The sequence below is a fragment of the Cervus canadensis genome, chromosome 11, assembly GCF_019320065.1.
Source record: "Cervus canadensis isolate Bull #8, Minnesota chromosome 11, ASM1932006v1, whole genome shotgun sequence".
Taxonomy (NCBI): Eukaryota; Metazoa; Chordata; class Mammalia; order Artiodactyla; family Cervidae; genus Cervus; species Cervus canadensis.
Window position 1 is genome coordinate 73,803,486 of NC_057396.1, and position 20,253 is coordinate 73,823,738.

The 20,253-nt window shown below is 40.2% G+C and overlaps 1 protein-coding gene across 1 annotated transcript in view; it reads right to left on the reverse strand.

Annotated features, from left to right (window-relative positions):
• The window catches only part of LOC122450481 (fatty acid desaturase 2-like protein FADS2B), a 914,319-nt gene that overhangs the window by 878,719 nt on the left and 15,347 nt on the right, over positions 1–20,253 (reverse strand). The window contains exons 3-8 of the mRNA XM_043482856.1: positions 13,044–13,241; positions 11,244–11,345; positions 7,892–8,017; positions 3,696–3,756; positions 1,007–1,083; positions 748–845 (exon numbers count right to left, since the gene is read on the reverse strand). Coding sequence (XP_043338791.1) covers positions 748–845; positions 1,007–1,083; positions 3,696–3,756; positions 7,892–8,017; positions 11,244–11,345; positions 13,044–13,241 — 662 coding nt within the window. The remainder of the gene's footprint in view (positions 1–747; positions 846–1,006; positions 1,084–3,695; positions 3,757–7,891; positions 8,018–11,243; positions 11,346–13,043; positions 13,242–20,253) is intronic.

A 20,253-nucleotide genomic window follows, 5' to 3' on the forward strand; every position in this document is an offset into this window, starting at 1 on the left:
CCCGGGTCTCCCACAATGCAGGCGGGCGCGTTGCTGTCTGAGCCAGCAGGGAGGCCCACCGTGAGCCATCAGCAAACCACCTGACTCGGAGGAGCTGCCGCCGCTATGAGCAGGGACGTGAGTGATGAGGAAAGGGATGCATCGCGAGGTGAACAGGCCGATTCAGTTTAAAGTGCTTTTGATGTGGGGAAAATCTCTAGTCATAAAATAACTTTTTAAAAAACTGGGCTCTTACTATCTTCGGTAAGAATTATGATGTCCAGCTGGATTACAGTTTGAAGGACTTGGTGATCAGGCAGAATGCAATTGTCCTTTGAGAAACGTGCAGGTCCACTTAAATGTGGATATTTTTAAGTAAACACACAGTACTACAAGATTAGTGTTTGCCTGAATTCTCAGTTGTGGAACCACATATATGAATAGATGACTTTAGAGCTTGAATATCTTTGGATTTTGGTAACTGAGGTGGGTCCAGGGAATAATCCTCCTCAGATGCTGAGGGATTACTATACTGCAATTGGGAATTAATCATGTGGGAAAAAAGGCAAGATTGGGCAAATTCAGTTTCCAAGAAACTCATTCAACTATTTCAGCTGTTTTATCCCACATTTTCTTGGAAATATCTCAGCTACTAGAATCTGGTCTGGTGTCATAATCTGCTAATCATTGCTATTCATAAATAGCTCAGATAAGAAAGGTAAGAGGACCATCCAGAATAAGAGTGGGGGAATATTATTCTTTACTTACTTGACTAAGCACATGAGCCCCAAGGTTCCAAAGAGTCCATAGAAAGGAACAAATGTGATGAAATAGCGAATGTAAGAGCTGCTGACCCAGGCAATGTCCTGCAGAAAGAAGTGCTTGAAAGTTAAGCTAGTGGAAATAAAACTGGCTAAATCTTATATCCTGGTACTCAAGGAACCTGCATCTGGAAAGGACCAAGCATGCACAGTTCCCCTTTTCTACTAGCCTGATCGAGCTCTAGAAAAGGAATCGAGTTGCTCACCTCCCAGTACCTTCTTTGGTACATCTCTTTCATGGATTTCAGGTTAAAAGCTACCGGCGTGAAAAGGTGGACCCCAACTGAGGAAAAAAAAAAAAAAAAGAGGATAGTGAAAAAATAAGCAGATATGATTCCTGTGGAAGCGAGTGGGAGTTGATCTTAGCATGCTACCCCTGGAATATTTCCCCTGAGAAGGGATGCAAGATGGAGATCCACAGCCACATCCTGGATGCTGCTGGGCTTTTAGAGTCTCTGAGGCTGAACCAGGACTTTGGTTCAAGCACCCTTAGGGAGACTAGGGAAGCTTTGAAGATCTGAGTCATTCCTGATGAAGGCATCCTGGAATGCTTCTGCTCTGAGCTTTCAAGTTTTCTCAAGGTCCCTGGAATCCTTCAATCCTTCACGATCCTTCGTGTTGAGCCCTGTCACAATATGTTGAAGTGGCAGATATAGAGCAGGCATACTGAGTCTGGTCTGATAGTTATTTACCTGCTCATCCCCCAGGACCACTGAAGTTGCCTGGAGCACATAGGAGTCATATGGACAACCTTCAGACTTTGACAACTCTCTCCTTGATCAAACTTGAGCCAGAAGCTCTGGAGTCCCCTTCCTGACTAGGCTCCACTCTTGACCTGCAAACTTTCAAAGTCTGTGAACTGTCAGCACAGATGATTTTGTCCACCCTACACACTAAGAGACTCACAGAAATGCTAGAAATCGTTTCTAAGAACAGTTCAAGGCCATGCTCTTGGGATGACTCCAGCCCCCTGAAAATTCTTGCATGAGAAAGTTCAAGACTGTCCAAAGAACTTAATGCATGTTCAGTAGGCTTCTGACCTCCTTTTTCTTCGATCATTTGTTAGAAAACTTACAATTATAAAATTCTTACTCTGTCCCTCTGAGATGGATCTTCCCTGACCCAGAAATGTCTTTCTCAAGGATTTGGGAGTCATCCCTTTGAAGTACAGTCTTAGAGGATCGGGCTCTGTCCTGCAGTCTTTGGAAGGGTAAGGAGTTTGACTTTGATAAGCACCAGTGAGAAGACACACATGGCTTAACCACATGACCAGCTTCCCCTCCCTTTATCCTCTTTCCCTAATTTCCTTTAGCATGTCCCGGTGTTTTAAAAGTCTCCCAACTTTCTTTTCTGAGAGTTGTGCTCAGCTTATACTGAAGTACCTTTCCTTACTACAGGAATCTGCATGAAAGCTGTCTTGCCACCTTTATGAAATGTCAAGCTTCATCACCCTTTGACAGGTTAAGTATGACTCATTTGTACCTGTCATACTAAGTTGAAGACATTTGAAAGAAAATGACAAAATGAAACAGCTCCTGAGGACGATGTGGTTTGTAAGCTGGGCATTCTGCAGTGAAGCTACAATATTCACCCATTCCTCATAAGCTAAGGCTGTATTGTTTTACTACACACAGGAGGAGAGTTCAGACAAGAGACCCCAACAGTTTTTTCTTATGTGAATACACATCTGTCTGGGCTGGAATAGCTACCTTTCAAACTGGAGAACCAGTGTCCTCTACACCCATTTTGGTCATGAAAGAGAATAACCGCACTAGGAGAAGTCCTCAGAATTCTAGCACTGGAAGAGGCTGCAGTGGTGGTTGAGCCTCGTGTCTCAGAAAATGGACTCACAGGCCACCCCGGTCAGGCAGGAGACAGATGACCACTGGTGGCCAGTGTTTGGGCGAGCCAGATCATCTGCAACCGCTTCTCAATCTTAACACTGCTGGCATCTTAGGGTCAGATAATTCTTTACTGTTCAGGGCTGTTCTGTGTCCTGTAAGGCATTTCATGACATCCCTGGCTTCTGCCCCATGGATGTCAGTACCATTCTCCCGCTTTGTTTTGATAATCAAAAAAGTATCTATACGGTGTCAAATGTTGGGGGCAACTATGCTCTTAGGTGAGCACCACTGATCTACAGGAAATGTTTGGAATCTTTCCTAATTTGGGTTTCTTTTCCAAATGAGTAAGCATGTTTTAGACGAGCATATTTTGGGGTCCTAAACTTTCCTTTGTGAGCTATCATCAGTTTGACTTGGTTAAGAGCAGAACATTTTTGCTTCTAATAGTTTCATTGGTATTAGCATTATTCAGCTACCCTATTTTCTCTCAAGCCTAGAACATGTCCAGATCTATCTTATATGTGTGTGTGTGTGTATCTGTCCACTAAAATATGTTCTCCAGCTGTATGTAAGCTGTGGGAACAGTCAACTTTCTTTCACACAGAAGCTCTGCAGATGACTTTTATTCACGAGACTCTGCTTTTTCTGGCACCTACTGTCAGTACTTGAGCATTCTTTTCCTATTTTTCCTCCCTATGCATATACACTATCCTTTTCTTCTTCATAAGTATTGTATTTAGTTTATCCAGCACAAGAGTCACATATTCTAGACCCCTTGATTGGAATCCTGCCTCCCATCCTTCTTGGAACATCTCCTTCCCTGTACAGCAGCCAGAGTGATGAGATGCCCATTAAGAATGCCTAATTACTCTTCTGTTTTCCTTTTCAGATTTCACCCAGGTAAGTCTGAAATAAAGCATGCTGCTTTTTTGAGGCACAACAAGACATGGGATCGTCTCTCTGTGGGAGGATTTCATTCATGCCTTCTGGTTTGACAACAGTTTGCTTCAAGGAAATGGGAAGATAAGGATTGTGGCCCCCTGGGACTCACCCGTGCAGAAGTACAGGTGCTGCTTCTCGTAGTTGATGAATTTGATTTTGTTCCTGCCATACTGAATGAAGAGAGAATAAAACTAAAGTAAGAACAATATAGACTTCTGTTATTATACTCAAGGTTGTGTGTGTGTGTGTGTGTGTGTGTAGAATCTCTATAGAAAGAGCCACCTGGTCAGAGTTCATTTACTGTCAAACTGAAGCCACTGAAGAACCAGAACTGAAGGGGGCGGAAATACTGTGGTGCCTTTTTCTTTATTTAAATGTGGGCAGTTCTTGCAGGGGTGGCTTATCCCATTTGAATTCAGGGATTGTGATTGTTTATTATTATTCCCATGGGAGCCATTTTAAAATATTTGTCCTGGTGTGGAACGGAATGGTGATTCAGGAGAAATATTTCTGATAAGTTTTTAAGGTCTTCTTCAAACTATGTGCTTAGAATTTTGCTTGAAGCACAGTCTGCTTGTATCTATTCATCCATTTAACAGGTATTTGTTGAATGGTTGTGTTATAAGACACATAGTCATAACCTCTAGTATCTACTTCATCTTTCCTCCTTTGACTCCATCGTGGATCTCATGCTGTGATTTACTCATTTTAAGGCTTGATAATGTATAATCTTACCACTGGGAATTTGAGTCATTTCCTAGGGGTCTTCTTAGTTAATTTAGTCTGTGTCCAAATGTACAAAGGCAGCAAGTATCTTAAGAGGAAGCATAGAAGTAATGGTTTATCTCTATTACCTAAGAGACACTTAATAAATGTTTAGTTGAAGGAATTAATGAATGAATGATAATTCAAATCTCCTCTATAATTTTACCATATGTCAGTCACTTAAAACACTGTGAGCCGTGTTTAATTTTTTGCTTTTCCCATTCTTTTGATACCTTCCCTTCTAAATATTTCTTCTGTTATTTCGATATTAGACTTGACCCTTCTTTCTCTTACTATTGTAAATAAAAATAAATGTCATGGTGATAAAGTAATGATAGTTACTTGCAGTTACTCCCAGGTTCTGGATATTTAAGGGGTAGGAAACTTGAAAGAGGGAGTCAGTGGGAAATTTTGGAGAGCTGGCAAATGTAGGTCAAGGATTGATTTTTGAGTATTGCTCCAAAGGAGAAGTCTAACTTTTCCAGAATATGAGTACAGGACCTGGCCCTGGGGGATCTAATTAATACTTATTAAAAGAATGAATGTTTGAAGAAAGTGGTAGAAAGACTGACAGTAAAATGGGAAGAACAGAAACAGTTAAGGCTTACCAGAATTAGTTTTGTTGTGAAACAACTGAATTTTAGAGATTAAAAGAGTTTAAGTAAGGTGTTGTGAGTTGCTTTGAAATTAAAGTATACAGAACCTAAGGCTCAAGGGATATGTCTCTAGAATGGTGGAGAAGTGATGATGTCTCCATCCTCTGTGAAGAGGCAGCATGAGAACTGGATACAGTTCTACAGAAGGCACTTCTGGAGGGGGTCAGGCTGCCTCATGAACTCCAGTGAGGCAACTCTCCATTGCTGTGAGGGAATGAGGAGAGAAGTCAAAATGTGATAAGTTTAGTGGTCAGCCGAGGAGTTCACAGGGATTCCTTGGTGGCTCAGACTGTAAAGAGTCTGCCTGTAATGTGGGAGGTCCAGGTTGGATCCCTGGAGAAGGAAATGACAACCCACTCCACTATTCTTCCCTGGAAAAGCCCATGGATGGAGGAGCCTGGTGGGCTGTAGTCCAAAAGGTCACAAAGAGTCAGACATGACTGATCGACTTCACTTCAGGAGTTTGCAGACTTTAGAGAGCTCTGACTCCTTTGCAGAGTCATTGTGAAGAACAACTGACTGAAGACTACAGTCAAGGTATCTTTCTTTTTTCCTTTATATCTCGGCAGGAGACTTTTTTTGCTAATTGGAAGAAGGTTGTCTTCCAAAACTGGGAAAACCTATTTTCAGAAAGTTGCACAATTCTGGTCACCACAAAGTCCATGGAGCAACTGACCAAGCTACACTCCTTTGTTGTTAGAAAGCTCCTAAATTCTTCCAGAAGGAGATAGAGCCTCTTCCTAAGCACTTAATTCTCAGGATCCATTATTTCTTCTCAAGGAAAGATACCTTTCTGTGCTTATCCTTATACCTTCTATGTTGAAATCAGACTCTGAAAATCTTGGTAATAATCCTTACATGCTGGTTTTTAAGCTGAGGTTTAAGAAAGTCAACAGCTAAGACATCCTGGAGTTTGCCGTCCTTTTTCTGTTGCTTAAGAAGTCTGAATTAATCAATGGAACAAAAAAGAAAGCCCAGAGATAAATCCATGTACCTACGGACACCTTATCTTCAACAAAGGAGGCAAGAATATACAATGGAAAATAGACAACCTCTTTAACAAGTGGTGCTGGGAAAACTGGTCAACCACTTGTAAAAGAATGAAACTAGAACACTTTCTAACACCATACACAAAAATAAACTCAAAATGGATTAAAGATCTAAATGTAAGACCAGAAACTTTAAAACTCCTAGAGGAGAACATAGGCAAAACACTCTCCGACATAAATCACAGCAAGATCCTCTATGACCCACCTCCCAGAAATTGGAAATAAAAGCAAAAATAAACAAATGGGACCTAATGAAACTTAAAAGCTTTTGCACAACAAAAGAAACTATAAGCAAGGTGAAAAAACAGCCTTCAGAATGGGAGAAAATAATAGCAAATGAAGGAACAAAGGATTAATCTCAAAAATATACAAGCAACTCCAGCAGCTCAATTCCAGAAAAAGAAATGACCCGATCAAAAATTGGGCCAAAGATCTAAACAGACATTTCTCCAAAGAAGACTTACAGATGGCTAACAAACACATGAAAAGATGCTCAACATCACTCATTATCAGAGAAATGCAAATCAAAACCTCAATGAGGTACCATTACATGTCAGTCAGAATGGCTGCTATCCCAAAGTCTACAAGCAATAAATGCTGGAGAGGGTGTGGAGAAAAGGGAACCCTCTTACACTGTTGGGGGGAATGCAAACTAGTACAGCCACTGTGGAGAACAGTGTGGAGATCCCTTAAAAAACTGGAAATAGAACTGCCATATGACCCAACAATCCCACTCCTAGGCATACACACCAAGGAAACCAGAGCTGAAAGAGACATGTGCACCCCAATGTTCATCACAGCACTGTTTATAATAGCCAGGACATGGAAGCAACCTAGATGTCCATCAGCAAATGAATGGATAAGAAAGCTGTGCTACATATACACTATGGAATATCACTCAGCCATTACAAAGAATTCATTTGAATCAGTTCTAATGAGATGGATGAAACTGGAGCCCATCATACAGAGTGAAGTAAGCCAGAAAGATAAAGACCAATACAGTATACTAATGCATATATATGGAAATTAAAAAGATGGTAGCGATAATCCTACATGAAAAATAGAAAAAGAGACACAGATGTACAGAACAGACTTTTAGACTGTGGGAGAAGGCGAGGGTGGGATGTTCAGAGAGAACAGCATTGAAACAAGTATACTATCAAGGGTGAAACAGATCACCAGCCCAGGTTGGATGCATGAGACGGGTGCTCAGGGCTGGTGCACTGGGAAGACCCAGAAGGATGGGATGGAGAGGGAGGCAGGAGGGGGGATCGGGCTGGGGAACACATGTAAATCCATGGCTGATTCATGTCAATGTATGGCAAAGACCACTACAATATTGTAAAGTAATTAGCCTCCAACTAATAGAAATAAATGGAAAAAAAAAAACCAAAAAACGAATTCTGAATTAGAGGTGAGGTCCTAAGTGTATTATGAGGCATTTGAGGTGAGTTTCATGTATAAATGAACCAAAATAACCTAAACTAAAAATAACAGCTTAGTTTCTTCCAACAGCTAGAATTAGTTGACATAAATTGATACATAGGTGTTTCCTGATTTAGCACTCCTCGAATGTACTGCCATGCCTTCTTATGAGTGATTTAAACTGAATGACTTTTAAGATCATAGAGTCATTCATTCCACATTTTCTTCTTTTCTTACAACACCAGATTCACTTATTTCAAATCTATATCCTGGACTTAAAAGAAGAAGAGATGTTCTGACAACATACTTGAATCCAGAATTTCCAGCCTGATCTCAAGACAAAGGTGTAGACCTTTCCAAGAGCCACTTCCTGAAACATTTCTCTAAGTGCCTAGTATTTCTAAACATACCTTGACAGGTTGTAAATCTCCAATAAGAAGAAATGGGTCTACATCAATATCTGGGTCTTTGAGGTAGATGTTTGTTTTGACATGGTGTTGGAAGTGCTGGTTATTCCACCATTTTACAGATAGGCCCTGAGGAGAAAAGAACATTCATTAGTTGCAAGATTTCTCTCCTGAAATATCTTTCATTATCAGAATTTTCCAAAACTAAAGAAAATCAACCTTGAATATTCATTGGAAGGACTGTTGCTGAAGCTGAAGCTCCAATACTGACCACCTGATGTGAAGAGCCAACTCACTGGAAAAGACCCTGACCCTGGGAAAGATTGAGGGCAGGAGGAAAAGGGGATGACAGAGGATGAGATGGTAGGATGACATTACCGACTCAATGGACATGAGTCTGAGCAAACTTTATGAACTGTTGAAGGACAGGGAAGCCTGGTGTGCTGTGTTCATGGGGTCTCAGTGAGCCGGACATGACTAGCGCCTGAATAGTAACAATCAGCGTTTTCTGCCTACATCTCCAAAGTTTAATTAGGATATGGATTCCTATAACATGCCGTCCCCCATGCCTGGGTCACAGAATGATTTATTGGCTAGAGGCTCTAAAAGCCTACCGGAAAATAATTATCTTATCCAGGAGCACAAATTCCAGGCTAAAACAACTCCTGATAATGAAGAAGAATAAAACCGATTAAATGAAATGTTTTTCCATCTTTTTTTTTTTTTTGTCCTGCTTTTAAAAAGAGATATGAAATAGGTAGAGCAGAGAGTACACTTCTTATTTTATCAGTAAAGAAACCAGCTCTAAAACTAATTAGTTCTGGGGGGAAAATGGCCCCCGGGTTCCTACTTTAATAAATATTTTAAAGAGTCATGGATCTGAAGTCATCTCCTATGAGAGTTTCCCTCTGATCATCACATTTTCAAATTTCAATGATCTCATTAAATATAAATGAGGATAAAACTATTTTAGTTGATGCTGAGCTCATATCATTTCTGATTAGATCGTTTGGGATTTTTATTCTCTTTCAGTGAATATCTGAAGGTTTTAGCAGCGAAAAGGTTTTGGAAGCACATCAACTTAGTTGAATCCACTGGATTGTATAAATGCTTCTGTGTGGTTTGGGAAAATTATCTACCCTTTGATGTTCAATTTCATCTTCAGTGAATATAGTATAATGTAATGACATTTACCTGCATGGGTTGTTTAAGGAGACATGAGATTCTGTATGTAGAATGCTGGCATATTGAGATATTCAATTTCTCTTCCCTTCCCGTATTTCATTAATCATTTATAGGAGAATAAGCAATAGTCATAGTTTTTATTGTCTATCTGACATTTCTCAGAAACCTCAAATGTATATTTTAGATCTGCAGTGCTCAATAGAGTAGCCATTATCTATGTGTGGCCACTGAGCACTTAATATGTGACCACTCAAATTGAGGCAGGCTGTGTAAGTATATAATACATACTAGATTCAAAGCCTCAGAATGAAAAAAGAAATGTAAAATATATTAATAATTTGTATATTTCTTTCATGTTAAAGTGAAAATATTTGGAATATATACAGGAGTAATAAAGTTGGAAGAGGGTGTTTGCTCTGAGCAGTGTGTTCTCTCGGCAAAATTCTGTTGGCCTTTGCCCTGCTTCATTCACTCCAAGGTCAAACTTGACTGTTACTCCAGGTGTCTCTTGGTTTCCTACTTTTGCAACCAGTCCCCTATGATGAAAAAGACATCTTTTTTTGGTGTTAGTTCTAGAAGGTCTTGTAGATCTTCAAAGAACCATTCAACTTCAGCTTCTTCAGCATTGATGTTTGGGGCATAGCCTTCGATTACTGTGATATTGAAGGGTTTGCCTTGGAAATGAAGAAAGATCATTCTTTCATTTTTGAGATTGTATCCAAGTACTGCATTTTGGACTCTTTTGTTGATTATGAGGGCTACTCCATTTCTTCGAGGGGTTTTTGCCCACAGTCATCGATATAATGGTCACCTGAATTAAATTCACCCATTCTGGTCCATTTTAGTTCACTGATTCCTACAATGTCAATGTTCACCCTTGCCATCTTCTGTTTGACCACTTCCAATTTGCCTTGATTCATCAACCTAACATTTCAGGTTCTTATGCACTATCACTCTCTATGGTATCAGAGTTTTCTTCCACCACCAGTCACATCCATAGCTTAGCGTTGTTTTCACTTTGGCTCCATCTCTTCATTCTTGCTGGAGTTATTTCTCCACTCTTCTCCAGTAGCAGGTACCTACCAACCTGGGAGTTCATCTTTCACTGTGATATCTTTTTGCCATTTCATACTGTTCACGGGGTTATCAAGGCAAGAATACTGGAGTACAAAATGAAGCAGGGCAAAGGCTAGTAGAGTTAGCTAGACTTGGACTACTGTGATACTGAATGGTTTGCCTTGGAAATCAACAGAGACCATTCTGTCATTTGGTTTCTCACCGAATCCTAGAATATCAGAGAAAACCTGAGATCCAGCTGAAGTCCTAATTTTAGAGATGAGAACTCTGAGAGCCAGAGATGGAATCTGACTTGTTCGGGGTTGCACAGTGAGCGTTATCAGAGCCAGGGCTGAAACTGGCTGTCATCAATCCTTGTACTGTTATCAGGTTTCCACCCATCATTCCATTCCTGCATCCATCCCTTCATGCATTCCACACATGCTTATGGAAGGCCTACTGCGTGTTAGGCACTCTGCTAGGCGCTGCATTTCAGGGGTGCATAGGGCAGTGTGCCTGTCCTCCTGGAGCATATGTGAGGGGGATAAGGCCAACTGCCCTGCTTTTTCCAGCAGACTGGGTTTTGCAACCCTCAACTCTTAAACAGAGCCATCTAACTTTCTGTGGTTTCTCTCTTTTGTTAAATTTTTCTCTATTCTGCATCTTTTCTTTTATTTATACATAGTCCTCCCAGGGATAAAATGGTTGGCTGGATTCCCCTAGCCCCCCAGAGGTACATGTCCAGATCCCTTCTAAGAATATCCCTACTCATGACTTTATAGGGTATATCTCCTGAGAGCTGTTTCTTTAGTGGTGTACCAGGGATTGGGCCAAACAGTTTACTGGCTAAGAAAAAAACAGAACCTCTTAATAAAAATAAACCTTTCCTCCTAAACAGTTAAAATTCTAATTTTAGCATATATGTTATAATGTTATATATATATATATATATATATATATATATATATATATATATATAGTCACTGCATTGTCAGTATATTTACAGTTACTTGTGGAGTGTGTAGTAACATTTTTTGCTGATAAGTGTATGTAGAAACCACTACTTGGTGAGATGACTTTCAGAATTCCATCATACTCCTGGAACATTCTGTACCTTGAGATGACCCATCACAAATTTTTGCAACAGGTGATTCCACTTGGACTTCTTAAATATGGATAGGTGTCCCATGTCATGTTGCAGAAATCCACTCTGAGCCTGGAAGAGACAGGGTTGCAGTCAGAGAAGTTGACAAGGAAAGAAGAAAGCAGTAAGTGGGCCCGCTGGTGGGTTCGGGACCCCATGAGAACAGTGGAGGTCTCTGTATCTGTCACACTTGCTGAGTGCTTTCCCGTCCCTGCACCTTTGCACAGGTGGCTCTCTAAGCCTAGAATCTTCTCTCTACTGTCAGAATCGTCCAGTGTGGAATGGAAGGAGGATGCCTTTGGAGTCAGGCTGACTAGGGTTCTGAACTGTCCTTCACCACTTTACAAGTTATACAACTCTTGGCAAGCTAGTCGGTGGCTCTGAGCTCAGTTCTTTGTCTGAGAAGCAGGGATTATAACATTATACCTTGCTCATTCAGCTGTCTTGCAGGCAAAATACATGTAAAATTCCTGATAATGCTAAGCAGTCAAATATTTTTTTTTCCTTTCTTTATTCCAAAAGTTGCTTTTCAAAGAATAAAGCAAGTTGACTTTTCAAGAAAAAAATTAGCATATAAAATTTTGTAATTAACATTGATGTTAATTCTCCATGAAATCATCCCCAATTGCCTCAATTAGAATTAGATGCCTCTTTCTGCTCCAAGAGCACATGCTTGTTTCTTTCCCTTCTGCCTTGTGTCGTGTCTAGATATTTAAATGACCATCTCCTCCACTGGATGACTGCTGCCCAAGTGCAGGGTCAGGTGTGTTTCCCTTTGTGTCCCCAATACAGAGTTGTGGGCATAGAAGGCCATCTTCAGAAGTCTGTGCTTCATTCAAAGCATTTATCAATTGCTCTGCTACACTCCAGTTGCTGATTGCCATTTCTGCAGAATCCATGATCCTATTATCATGGGAAAATACATAGACTCTCTTCATAGACTGGTGTATTGATAAATATTGGTGAAATGAGGCTTTTGGCAAGGGTCTCAGGGAATTTTTTTAAAAATACAGATATATAACTTCTTTTTAGTAGAATTTTTTATTATGAAATAGCGTGTATAAATAGTGATATATATATATATATAAACACACGTATAGGTATAAATTAATGTGGGGCTTTCTTTTTTCATGGTGGCTAAGATGGTAAAGAATCTGCCTATAATGTGGGAGACTCGGATTTGATCCCTGGGTCAGGAAGATTCCCTGGTAAAGGGAATGGCAACCTATTCCAGTATTGTTGCCTGAAGAAATCCATGGACAGAGGAGCCTGGTGGATTACAGTCCACGGGGTCTAAAAGAATTGGAAACAACTGAGAGATTAAAAAGAAAACAAAATAAGTTCACATATGTGCCCTAGTCTTAGTAAAATCATTGAACAACCATTAAAAATGTTGGTTGGTTAAAGAATGAAAGATATAGGTGAAGGTTACATGGCCCAGAACGGAACTTCAGTTACTGACATTGTGTGGATACTGTTGGGCAAAGGGTAGCAACTGTCAAGGATATTTACCACATGCCAGTCTCTGTGCTAGGCACTCTACAGAGTAACTTGTTTAGTTTTTTTAGAACATTTCCATAAAAAATCATTACCCCGTGTTACAGATGAGAGAACTGGGGCCCAGTGGGTTTTGATAACTTGCTGGTGTCAGACACTGATGAGTAGCTTGCCAGGAAGTGCCGGGCAGCCGCTGACACCAGTGTAAAGAGGGAAGAAAAAATTCTGAGGCTTCCCATAGAGCCGCTGCCTGGGCTTAGGACACCTACTTACCTGAGCAACCGCGAGAAGACAAGAAATGAATATTGTGACAAGCCAGCCACTGCCAAAATGCCACACTATTACCCAAGCCAGGGCTTCCAAAATCAAGATCTGGGCGAGGTGAAGGGAGAAGAACCCCAGGTTGGCATTGAACAAATTCATGGTCTCTAATGTCCTCCGCAGTTCTTGGAAATCGTCCACCAACTGGGACTGTGAGATAAACGTGCAAGAAAGGAATTAGTTCCTTCAGTGGAGTGGGAGCACAGATGAACATAATTATTAATCTATTTTATCAATGTATGATACCTTAATTTTATGAATAGACATTTATTTATTTAATAAATATAATTAGGCATAATTCAAACAAAAAATGAAACCTTAAAAAATTAACTAAAATCAAAATGCTTAAAACAAGTTATGATAAATTTTTTTCCTGGAGAAGAGACAGATGAGTAGTGATTTGTAAACTCTCCTCAAATTGCTGTGGAACTTACCATTTACTTCTTTTTTGGGGGATGGGGGAGGTTCATTGAACAGATACATAACTCTAAGAATTCTCTTTTTAAAACTGATTATTTTTTTTTTTTTTTGATGCAGATCATTTCTTTTGAAGTCTTTATTGAATTTGTGGCAATATTGCTTTTATTTTCTGTTTTATTTATTTATTCATTTATTGCTGTGAGGCATGTGAGATCTTGGTTCCCTGACGAGGGATCAAACCTGCACCCCTTCACTGAAAGGAGAAGTCTTAACGGCCGGGCTGCCGGGGAAGCCCCCATAAGAAGTTTCCTCCTTTCAAACAAAGGCCACGTTGACGTGTGGGCGACGAGCAGCGTCGCACTGCCGTCAGGTGCACAGCACGTGACCCACATGCACTGTTCCCTCAGAGTCCAGTCCCCGGTCGGCCATTGTGACGTACTGAGTGTAGGTCCCTGCCGAACAGCAGGGCCTTGCTGTTTGTCTGCTTTATGTGTAGACGTGAGTATCTATTCATAATAGTCGCCTTTTTAAATCAATGTGCTGTTTGATCTCTGATTATACTTTGGGGGACTTTGCTATCTATACGGATCTCTGTTACTTTCTATGTTATCAGCTATTTAGCATGTGCAAAAAATTCCTTTACGAAAGATAGAGTTCACTTTGATTAGCTCAAAGAATGAATTTCCTGTGAGATGCTCAGAAGCTCTACAGGAATGAGACAGGGTCCCCTGTGGTATTAGCGTGTGTGTCCATTGGTTGGAGGAGTCCTGATTCTGTGTACAAGTACTGTGCTTATGTATGTACGTCAAGTACTAGCACTGATTTACGAACTTGCACATACTCGATAGTCAGTGAAAGGCCTGGGAAGAAATGTCTCTTTAGCTTAATAACTATATTGTGTTTGAAACTCAGACTGTTGAGAAAGTAACCAGGGTATAAGAAGGAAAACTTGATTGTTCAGATGTAAAAGAGAAGGGAAATTTGAAATAATAATAAAAAAGTGCTATGAACATAATCCTAGAAGCAAGAAAATTCATTTCAAATTCACTGATACAACTTTTAAATGATCCAGTGCCTGGGAAAGTTTTGGATGGGCTTATCTCTAGAGGCCCCATGAACATCAGAATTCTGGTAGCCATAGATAACTTTAATAGATCACACAGTGTGCTAGTCCACAAAAGAATCTGAAGTAGAGTACTTGGGTACAAAAAACAAAAATGAAAGATGATCTCTGTTCATTTCCAAGGGAAACCATTCAATATCAGAGTAAGCCAAGTCTGTGCTCTGATCACTAATGTTGAAGAAGCTGAAGTTGGATGGTTCTCTGAAGACTTACAAGACCTTCTAGAACTAATACCAAAAAAAGATGTCTTTTTCATCATCAGTTCAGTCCAGTCATTCAATCATGTCTGACACTTTGCAACCAAATGGACTGCTGCGCGCTAGGTTTCCCTGTCCATCACGAACTCCTGGAGCTTACTCAAACTCATGTTCATTTAGGTGGTGATGCCATCCAACCATCTCATCCTCTGTCATCCCCTTCTCCGCCCACAGCATCAGGGTCTTTTCCAGTGAGTCAGCGCTTCACATGAGGTGGCCAAAGTATTTGAGTTTAAGCTTCCACATCAGTTCTTCCAATGAACACCCAGGAGTGATCTCTTTTACGATGGACTGGTTGGATCTCCTTGCAGTCCAAGGGACTCTCAAGAGTCTTCCCCAACACCATAGTTCAAAAGCATCAATTCTTCAGCGCTTAGATTTCTTTCATCACAGGGGATTAGAATGCAAAAGTAGGAAGTCAAAAGGTACCTGGAGTAACAGGCAAGCATGGCCTTGGAGTACAAAATGAAGCTGGGCAGATGCTAACAGAGTTTTGCGAAGAGAACACACTGGTCATGACAAACACCCTTTGCCAACAACATAATAGATGACTCTACACATGGACATCACCAGATGGTCAATACTGAAATCAGATTGATTATATTCTTTGCAGCCAAAGATAGAGAAGCTCTATACATTAGCAAAAACAAGACCAGGAGCTGATTATGGCTCAGATCATGAACTCCTTATTGCAAATTCAGACTTAAATTGAAGAAAGTAGGGGAAACCACTAGGCCATTCAGGTATGACCTAAAGTAAATCCCTTTCTGTTATACAGTGGAAGTGAGAAATAGATTCAAGGTATAAAATCTGATAGACAGTGCCTGAAGAATTATGGACAGAGGTTCATAACATTGTACTGGAGGTGGTGATCAAAATCATCCCCACAGAAAATAAATGCAAAATGGCAAAGTGATACCTGAGGAGGCCTTACAGATAGCTGAGAAAAGAAGAGAAGTGAAAGGCAAAGGAGAAAAAGAAAGATATACACATCTGAATGCAGAGTTCCAAAGAATAGCACGGAGAGATAAGAAAGCATTCCTCAGTGATCAGTGCAAAGAAATAGAGGAAAACAATAGAATGGGAAATACTGGAGATCTCTTCAAGAAAATTAGAGATACCAAGGGAAATTTTCATACAAAAATGGGCATAATAAAGGACAGAAACCATATGGACCTAACAGAAGCAGAAGATAGCAAGAAGAAGTGGCAAGAATACACAGAAGAACTACACAAAAAAGATCTTAATGACCCAGATATCCACAATGGTGTTGTGATCACTCACCAAGAGCCAGACATGCTGGAGTGTGAAGTCAAGTGGGCCTTAGGAAACATCACTACCAACAAAGGTAGCAGAGGTGAAAGAATTCCAGCTGAGTTATTGCAAACCTTAAAAGATGATGCTGTGAAAGTTCTGCACTCAATATGCCGGCAAACTTGGGAAACTCAGCAGTGGCCACACAACTTGAAAAATCAATTTTCATTCCAATCCCAAAGAAAGGCAATACCAAAGGATGTTCAGACTTCTGCACGATTGCAATCATTCCACACACTAACAAAGTGATGTTTAAAATTCTCCAAGCTAGGCTTCAACAGTATGTGAACCAAGAATTTCCAGATGTTCAAGTGGGTTTAGAAGAGGCAGAGGAACCAGAAATCAAATTGCTAACATCTGTTGGATCATAGAGAAAGCAAAGGAATTCCAAAAGACATCTACTTCTGCTTCACTGACTATGCTAAAGCCTTTGACCACGTGGATCACAACAAACTGAGGAAAATTCTTCAATAGCTAGGAATACCAGGCCAACTGACCTGCCTCCTGAGCAACCTATATGCAGGCCAAGAAGCAAGTTAGAACTGGACATGGAACAATGGAGTGGTTCCAAATTGGGAAAGGAGTCCATCAAGGCTGTATGTTGTCACTCTGCTTATTTAACTTCTATGCAGGGTATATAATGAGAAATATTGGGCTGGATGATGGAGAAGCTTGAATCAAGATTGCTGGGAGAAATATCAATAACCTCACATATGCAGATGACACCGTTACGGCAGAAAGCAAAGAGGACCTAAAGAGCCTCTTGGTGAAGGTGAAAAGGAGAGTGAAAAAGCTGGTTTAAAATGCAACATTCAAAAATGAAGATAATCGCAACAGGTCCCATGATTTCATGACAAACAGTTGGGGTAAACAATTAAAACAGTGACAGTCTTTATTTTCTTGGACTCCAAAATCACTGCAGATTGTGACTGCAGCCATGAAACTAAACTTTGCTTCTTCCTTGGAAGAAAAGCAGTGACAAACCTAGACAACATATTTAAAAGCAGAGACATTACTTTGCCAACAAATGTCTGTCTAGTTAAAGCTATGGTCTTTCCTGTAGTCATGTATGGATGTGAGAACTGGACTATAAAGAAGTCTGAGCAGTGAAGAATTGATGCTTTTGAACCGTGGTGTTGGAGAAGACTCTTGAGAGTCCCTTGAACTACAAGGAGATCCAACCAGTCCATCCTAAAGGAGATCAGTCCTGAATATCATTTGGAAGGGCTGATGTTGAAGCTGAAGTTCCAGTCCTTTGGCCACCTAATAGGAAGAGCTGACTCATTGGAAAAGACCCTGATTCTGGGAAACATTGAAGGTACAAGGAGAAGGGGATGACAGAGAATGAGATGGCTGCATGGGCATCACTGACTCCATGGATATGAGTTTGAACAAGCTCTGGGAGATGGTGAAGGATAGAGAAGCGTGTTGTGCTGCAGTCCATGAGGTCACAATGAGTCAGACACAACCTAGTGACTGAAAAACAGCAACAGGGCATTTCCCTGATTTTACCATCACATTCACTGTACTGCTGGGGTCACTAAAGCCCAGAAGGGTGGTTAATGTGAAGTCCTCCGCAAGTGATGGAAGCTGGATTTTAGCCTGTACTTCCTGACTTTCAGTTCTGTGCTCAAACAATAATTGTCTACATACATATTTTTGGGTAATCACAGATGCACAAAGAAAATTCATATCAGATCTTTACCCTCAGGGATCAGCACTGTTTTAGATAATGGATAATTATAGCTCTCAGCCATGAATGGGATTATCTTTTCCTTAGAGAAAATATTTAGGAAAAACAACTAAGCTCTGCACCAGTTCCTCTTTCTAACCTAGGGCATCCTGCCCTAAATGATTCTGTAAATTTAGAGGCTTGTAAATTACTTGTGTGACTGTTGAGTTTATGATAATTACAATATCTGAAGTTTACTGAACATTTGCTACATTCCAGAAACTGTTCTAAGCACTTTAAATGCCTTTAACTCTCTCAGTAATCTCCCAATAACAATTATGTGCTTGGTTCTATTGTTGCTATTTTACAGAGAGAGAAACTGAACCACAGACGGGTTTGGTACCTGGCCTAGGCTCATATCCCACAGTCTCAAGCCTTTCAAAGTTAGGGTCCCAAGACGGATGGGCCATGGTGGAAAGTTGTGACCAAACGTGGTCAGAAGGGAATGGCAAACCACTTCAGTATTCTTGCCTCCAGAATCCCATGAAAAGTATGAAAAGGCTAAAACTTATGACACTGAAAGATGAGCCCCCCAGGTAAGTAGATATCCAATATGCTACTGGGGAAGAATGAAGAAATAGCTCCAGAAAGAATATGAGACTAGGCCAAGGCAGAAATTACACCCAGTTATGTATGTGTTTAATGACAAAAGTAAAGTCCAATTATATAAACAACAATATTGCATAGGGACCTTGAAAGTTAGGTCCATGAATCAAAGTAAACTGGACGGGGTCAAGCAACAGATGGCAAGGGTTAGCATCAACATTTTAGGAATCAGTGAACTACAATGTATTGGAATGGGTGAATTTAACTCCTATGACCATTGTATCTACCACTGTGGGCAAGAATCCCTTATAAGAAATGGAGTAGCCATCATAGTAAACAAAAGAGTCTAAAATGCAGTACTTGGGTGCAGTCTCGAAAATGAGAGTATGATCTCTGCTCGATTCCAAAACAAACCATTCATTATCACAGTAATCCAAATCTATGCCCTGATCACTAATGCTGAAGAAGCTGAAGTTGAATGGTTCTCTGAAGACCTACCAGACCTTCTAACACTAACACACACAAAAAAGGTGTCCTTTTCATCATAGGGAATTGGAATGCAAAAGTAGTAAGTCAAGAGATACCTGAAGTAATAGACAAGCTTGGCCTTGGAGAACAAAATGAAGCTGGGCAAATGCTAACAAATTTTTGCCAAGAGAATGCACTGGTCATAGCAAACACTCTCTTCCAACAACACAAGAAACGACTCTATACATGGACATCACCAGATCGTCAATACTGAAATCAAATTGATTATATACTTTGCAGCTAAAGATGGAGAAGCTCTATACATCAGCAAAAACAAGACCAGGAGCTGATTATGGCTCAGATCATGAACTCCTTATTGCCAAATTCAGACTTAAATTGAAGAAAGTAGGGAAAACCACTAGGCCATTCAGGTATGAACTTGCAGTTATACAGTGGAAGTGACAAATAAATTCAAGGGATAAGATCTGATAGAGTGCTTGAAGAACTATGGACAGAGCTTTGTAACATTGTACTGGAGGTGATGATCAAAATCATCCCCAAGGGAAAGAAATGTAAAAAGGCAAAATGGTGTCTGTGGAGGCCTTAAATAGCTGAGAAAAGAAGAGAAGTGAAAGGCAAAGGAGAAAAGGAAAGATATGCCCATCTGAATGCAGATTTCCAGAGAATAGCAAGTAGAGATAAGAAAGCATTCTTATGCAAACAAAAAGTAGAGGAAAATGATAGAATGGAAAAAACTAGAGATCTCTTCAACAATATTGGAAATGTCAAGGGACCATTTCATGCAAAGATGGGCATAAAAAGGACAGAAATGAAAAAAGAAAAAGAAAAAGGACAAAAATGGTAAAGACCTAACAGAAAAGAAGATATTAAGGAGATGTGGCAAGAATAAACTGAATTATATAAAAAAAAACTCTAGAGATTCAGATAACCACGATGGTATGGTCATTCACCTAGAGCCAGACATTTTGCAACGTGAAGTCAAGAGGTCCTTAGAAAGCACTGGGATGAACAATGCTAATGGAGATGATTTAATGCTAATGGAGGTGGTGGAATTCCAGCAGAACTACTTCAAATCCCAAAAGATAATTCTACTATAGTGCTACACTCCATATGCCAGCAAATTTGGAAAGCTCAGCAGTGGCCACAGGACTTGAAAAGTCAATTTTCATTCCAATCCCAAAGGAAGGCAATGCCAAAGAACATTCAAAGTACCAATAATTGCTCTCATTTCACATGCTAGCAAGGTAATGCTCAAAATCCTTCAAGCTAGGCTTCAACAGT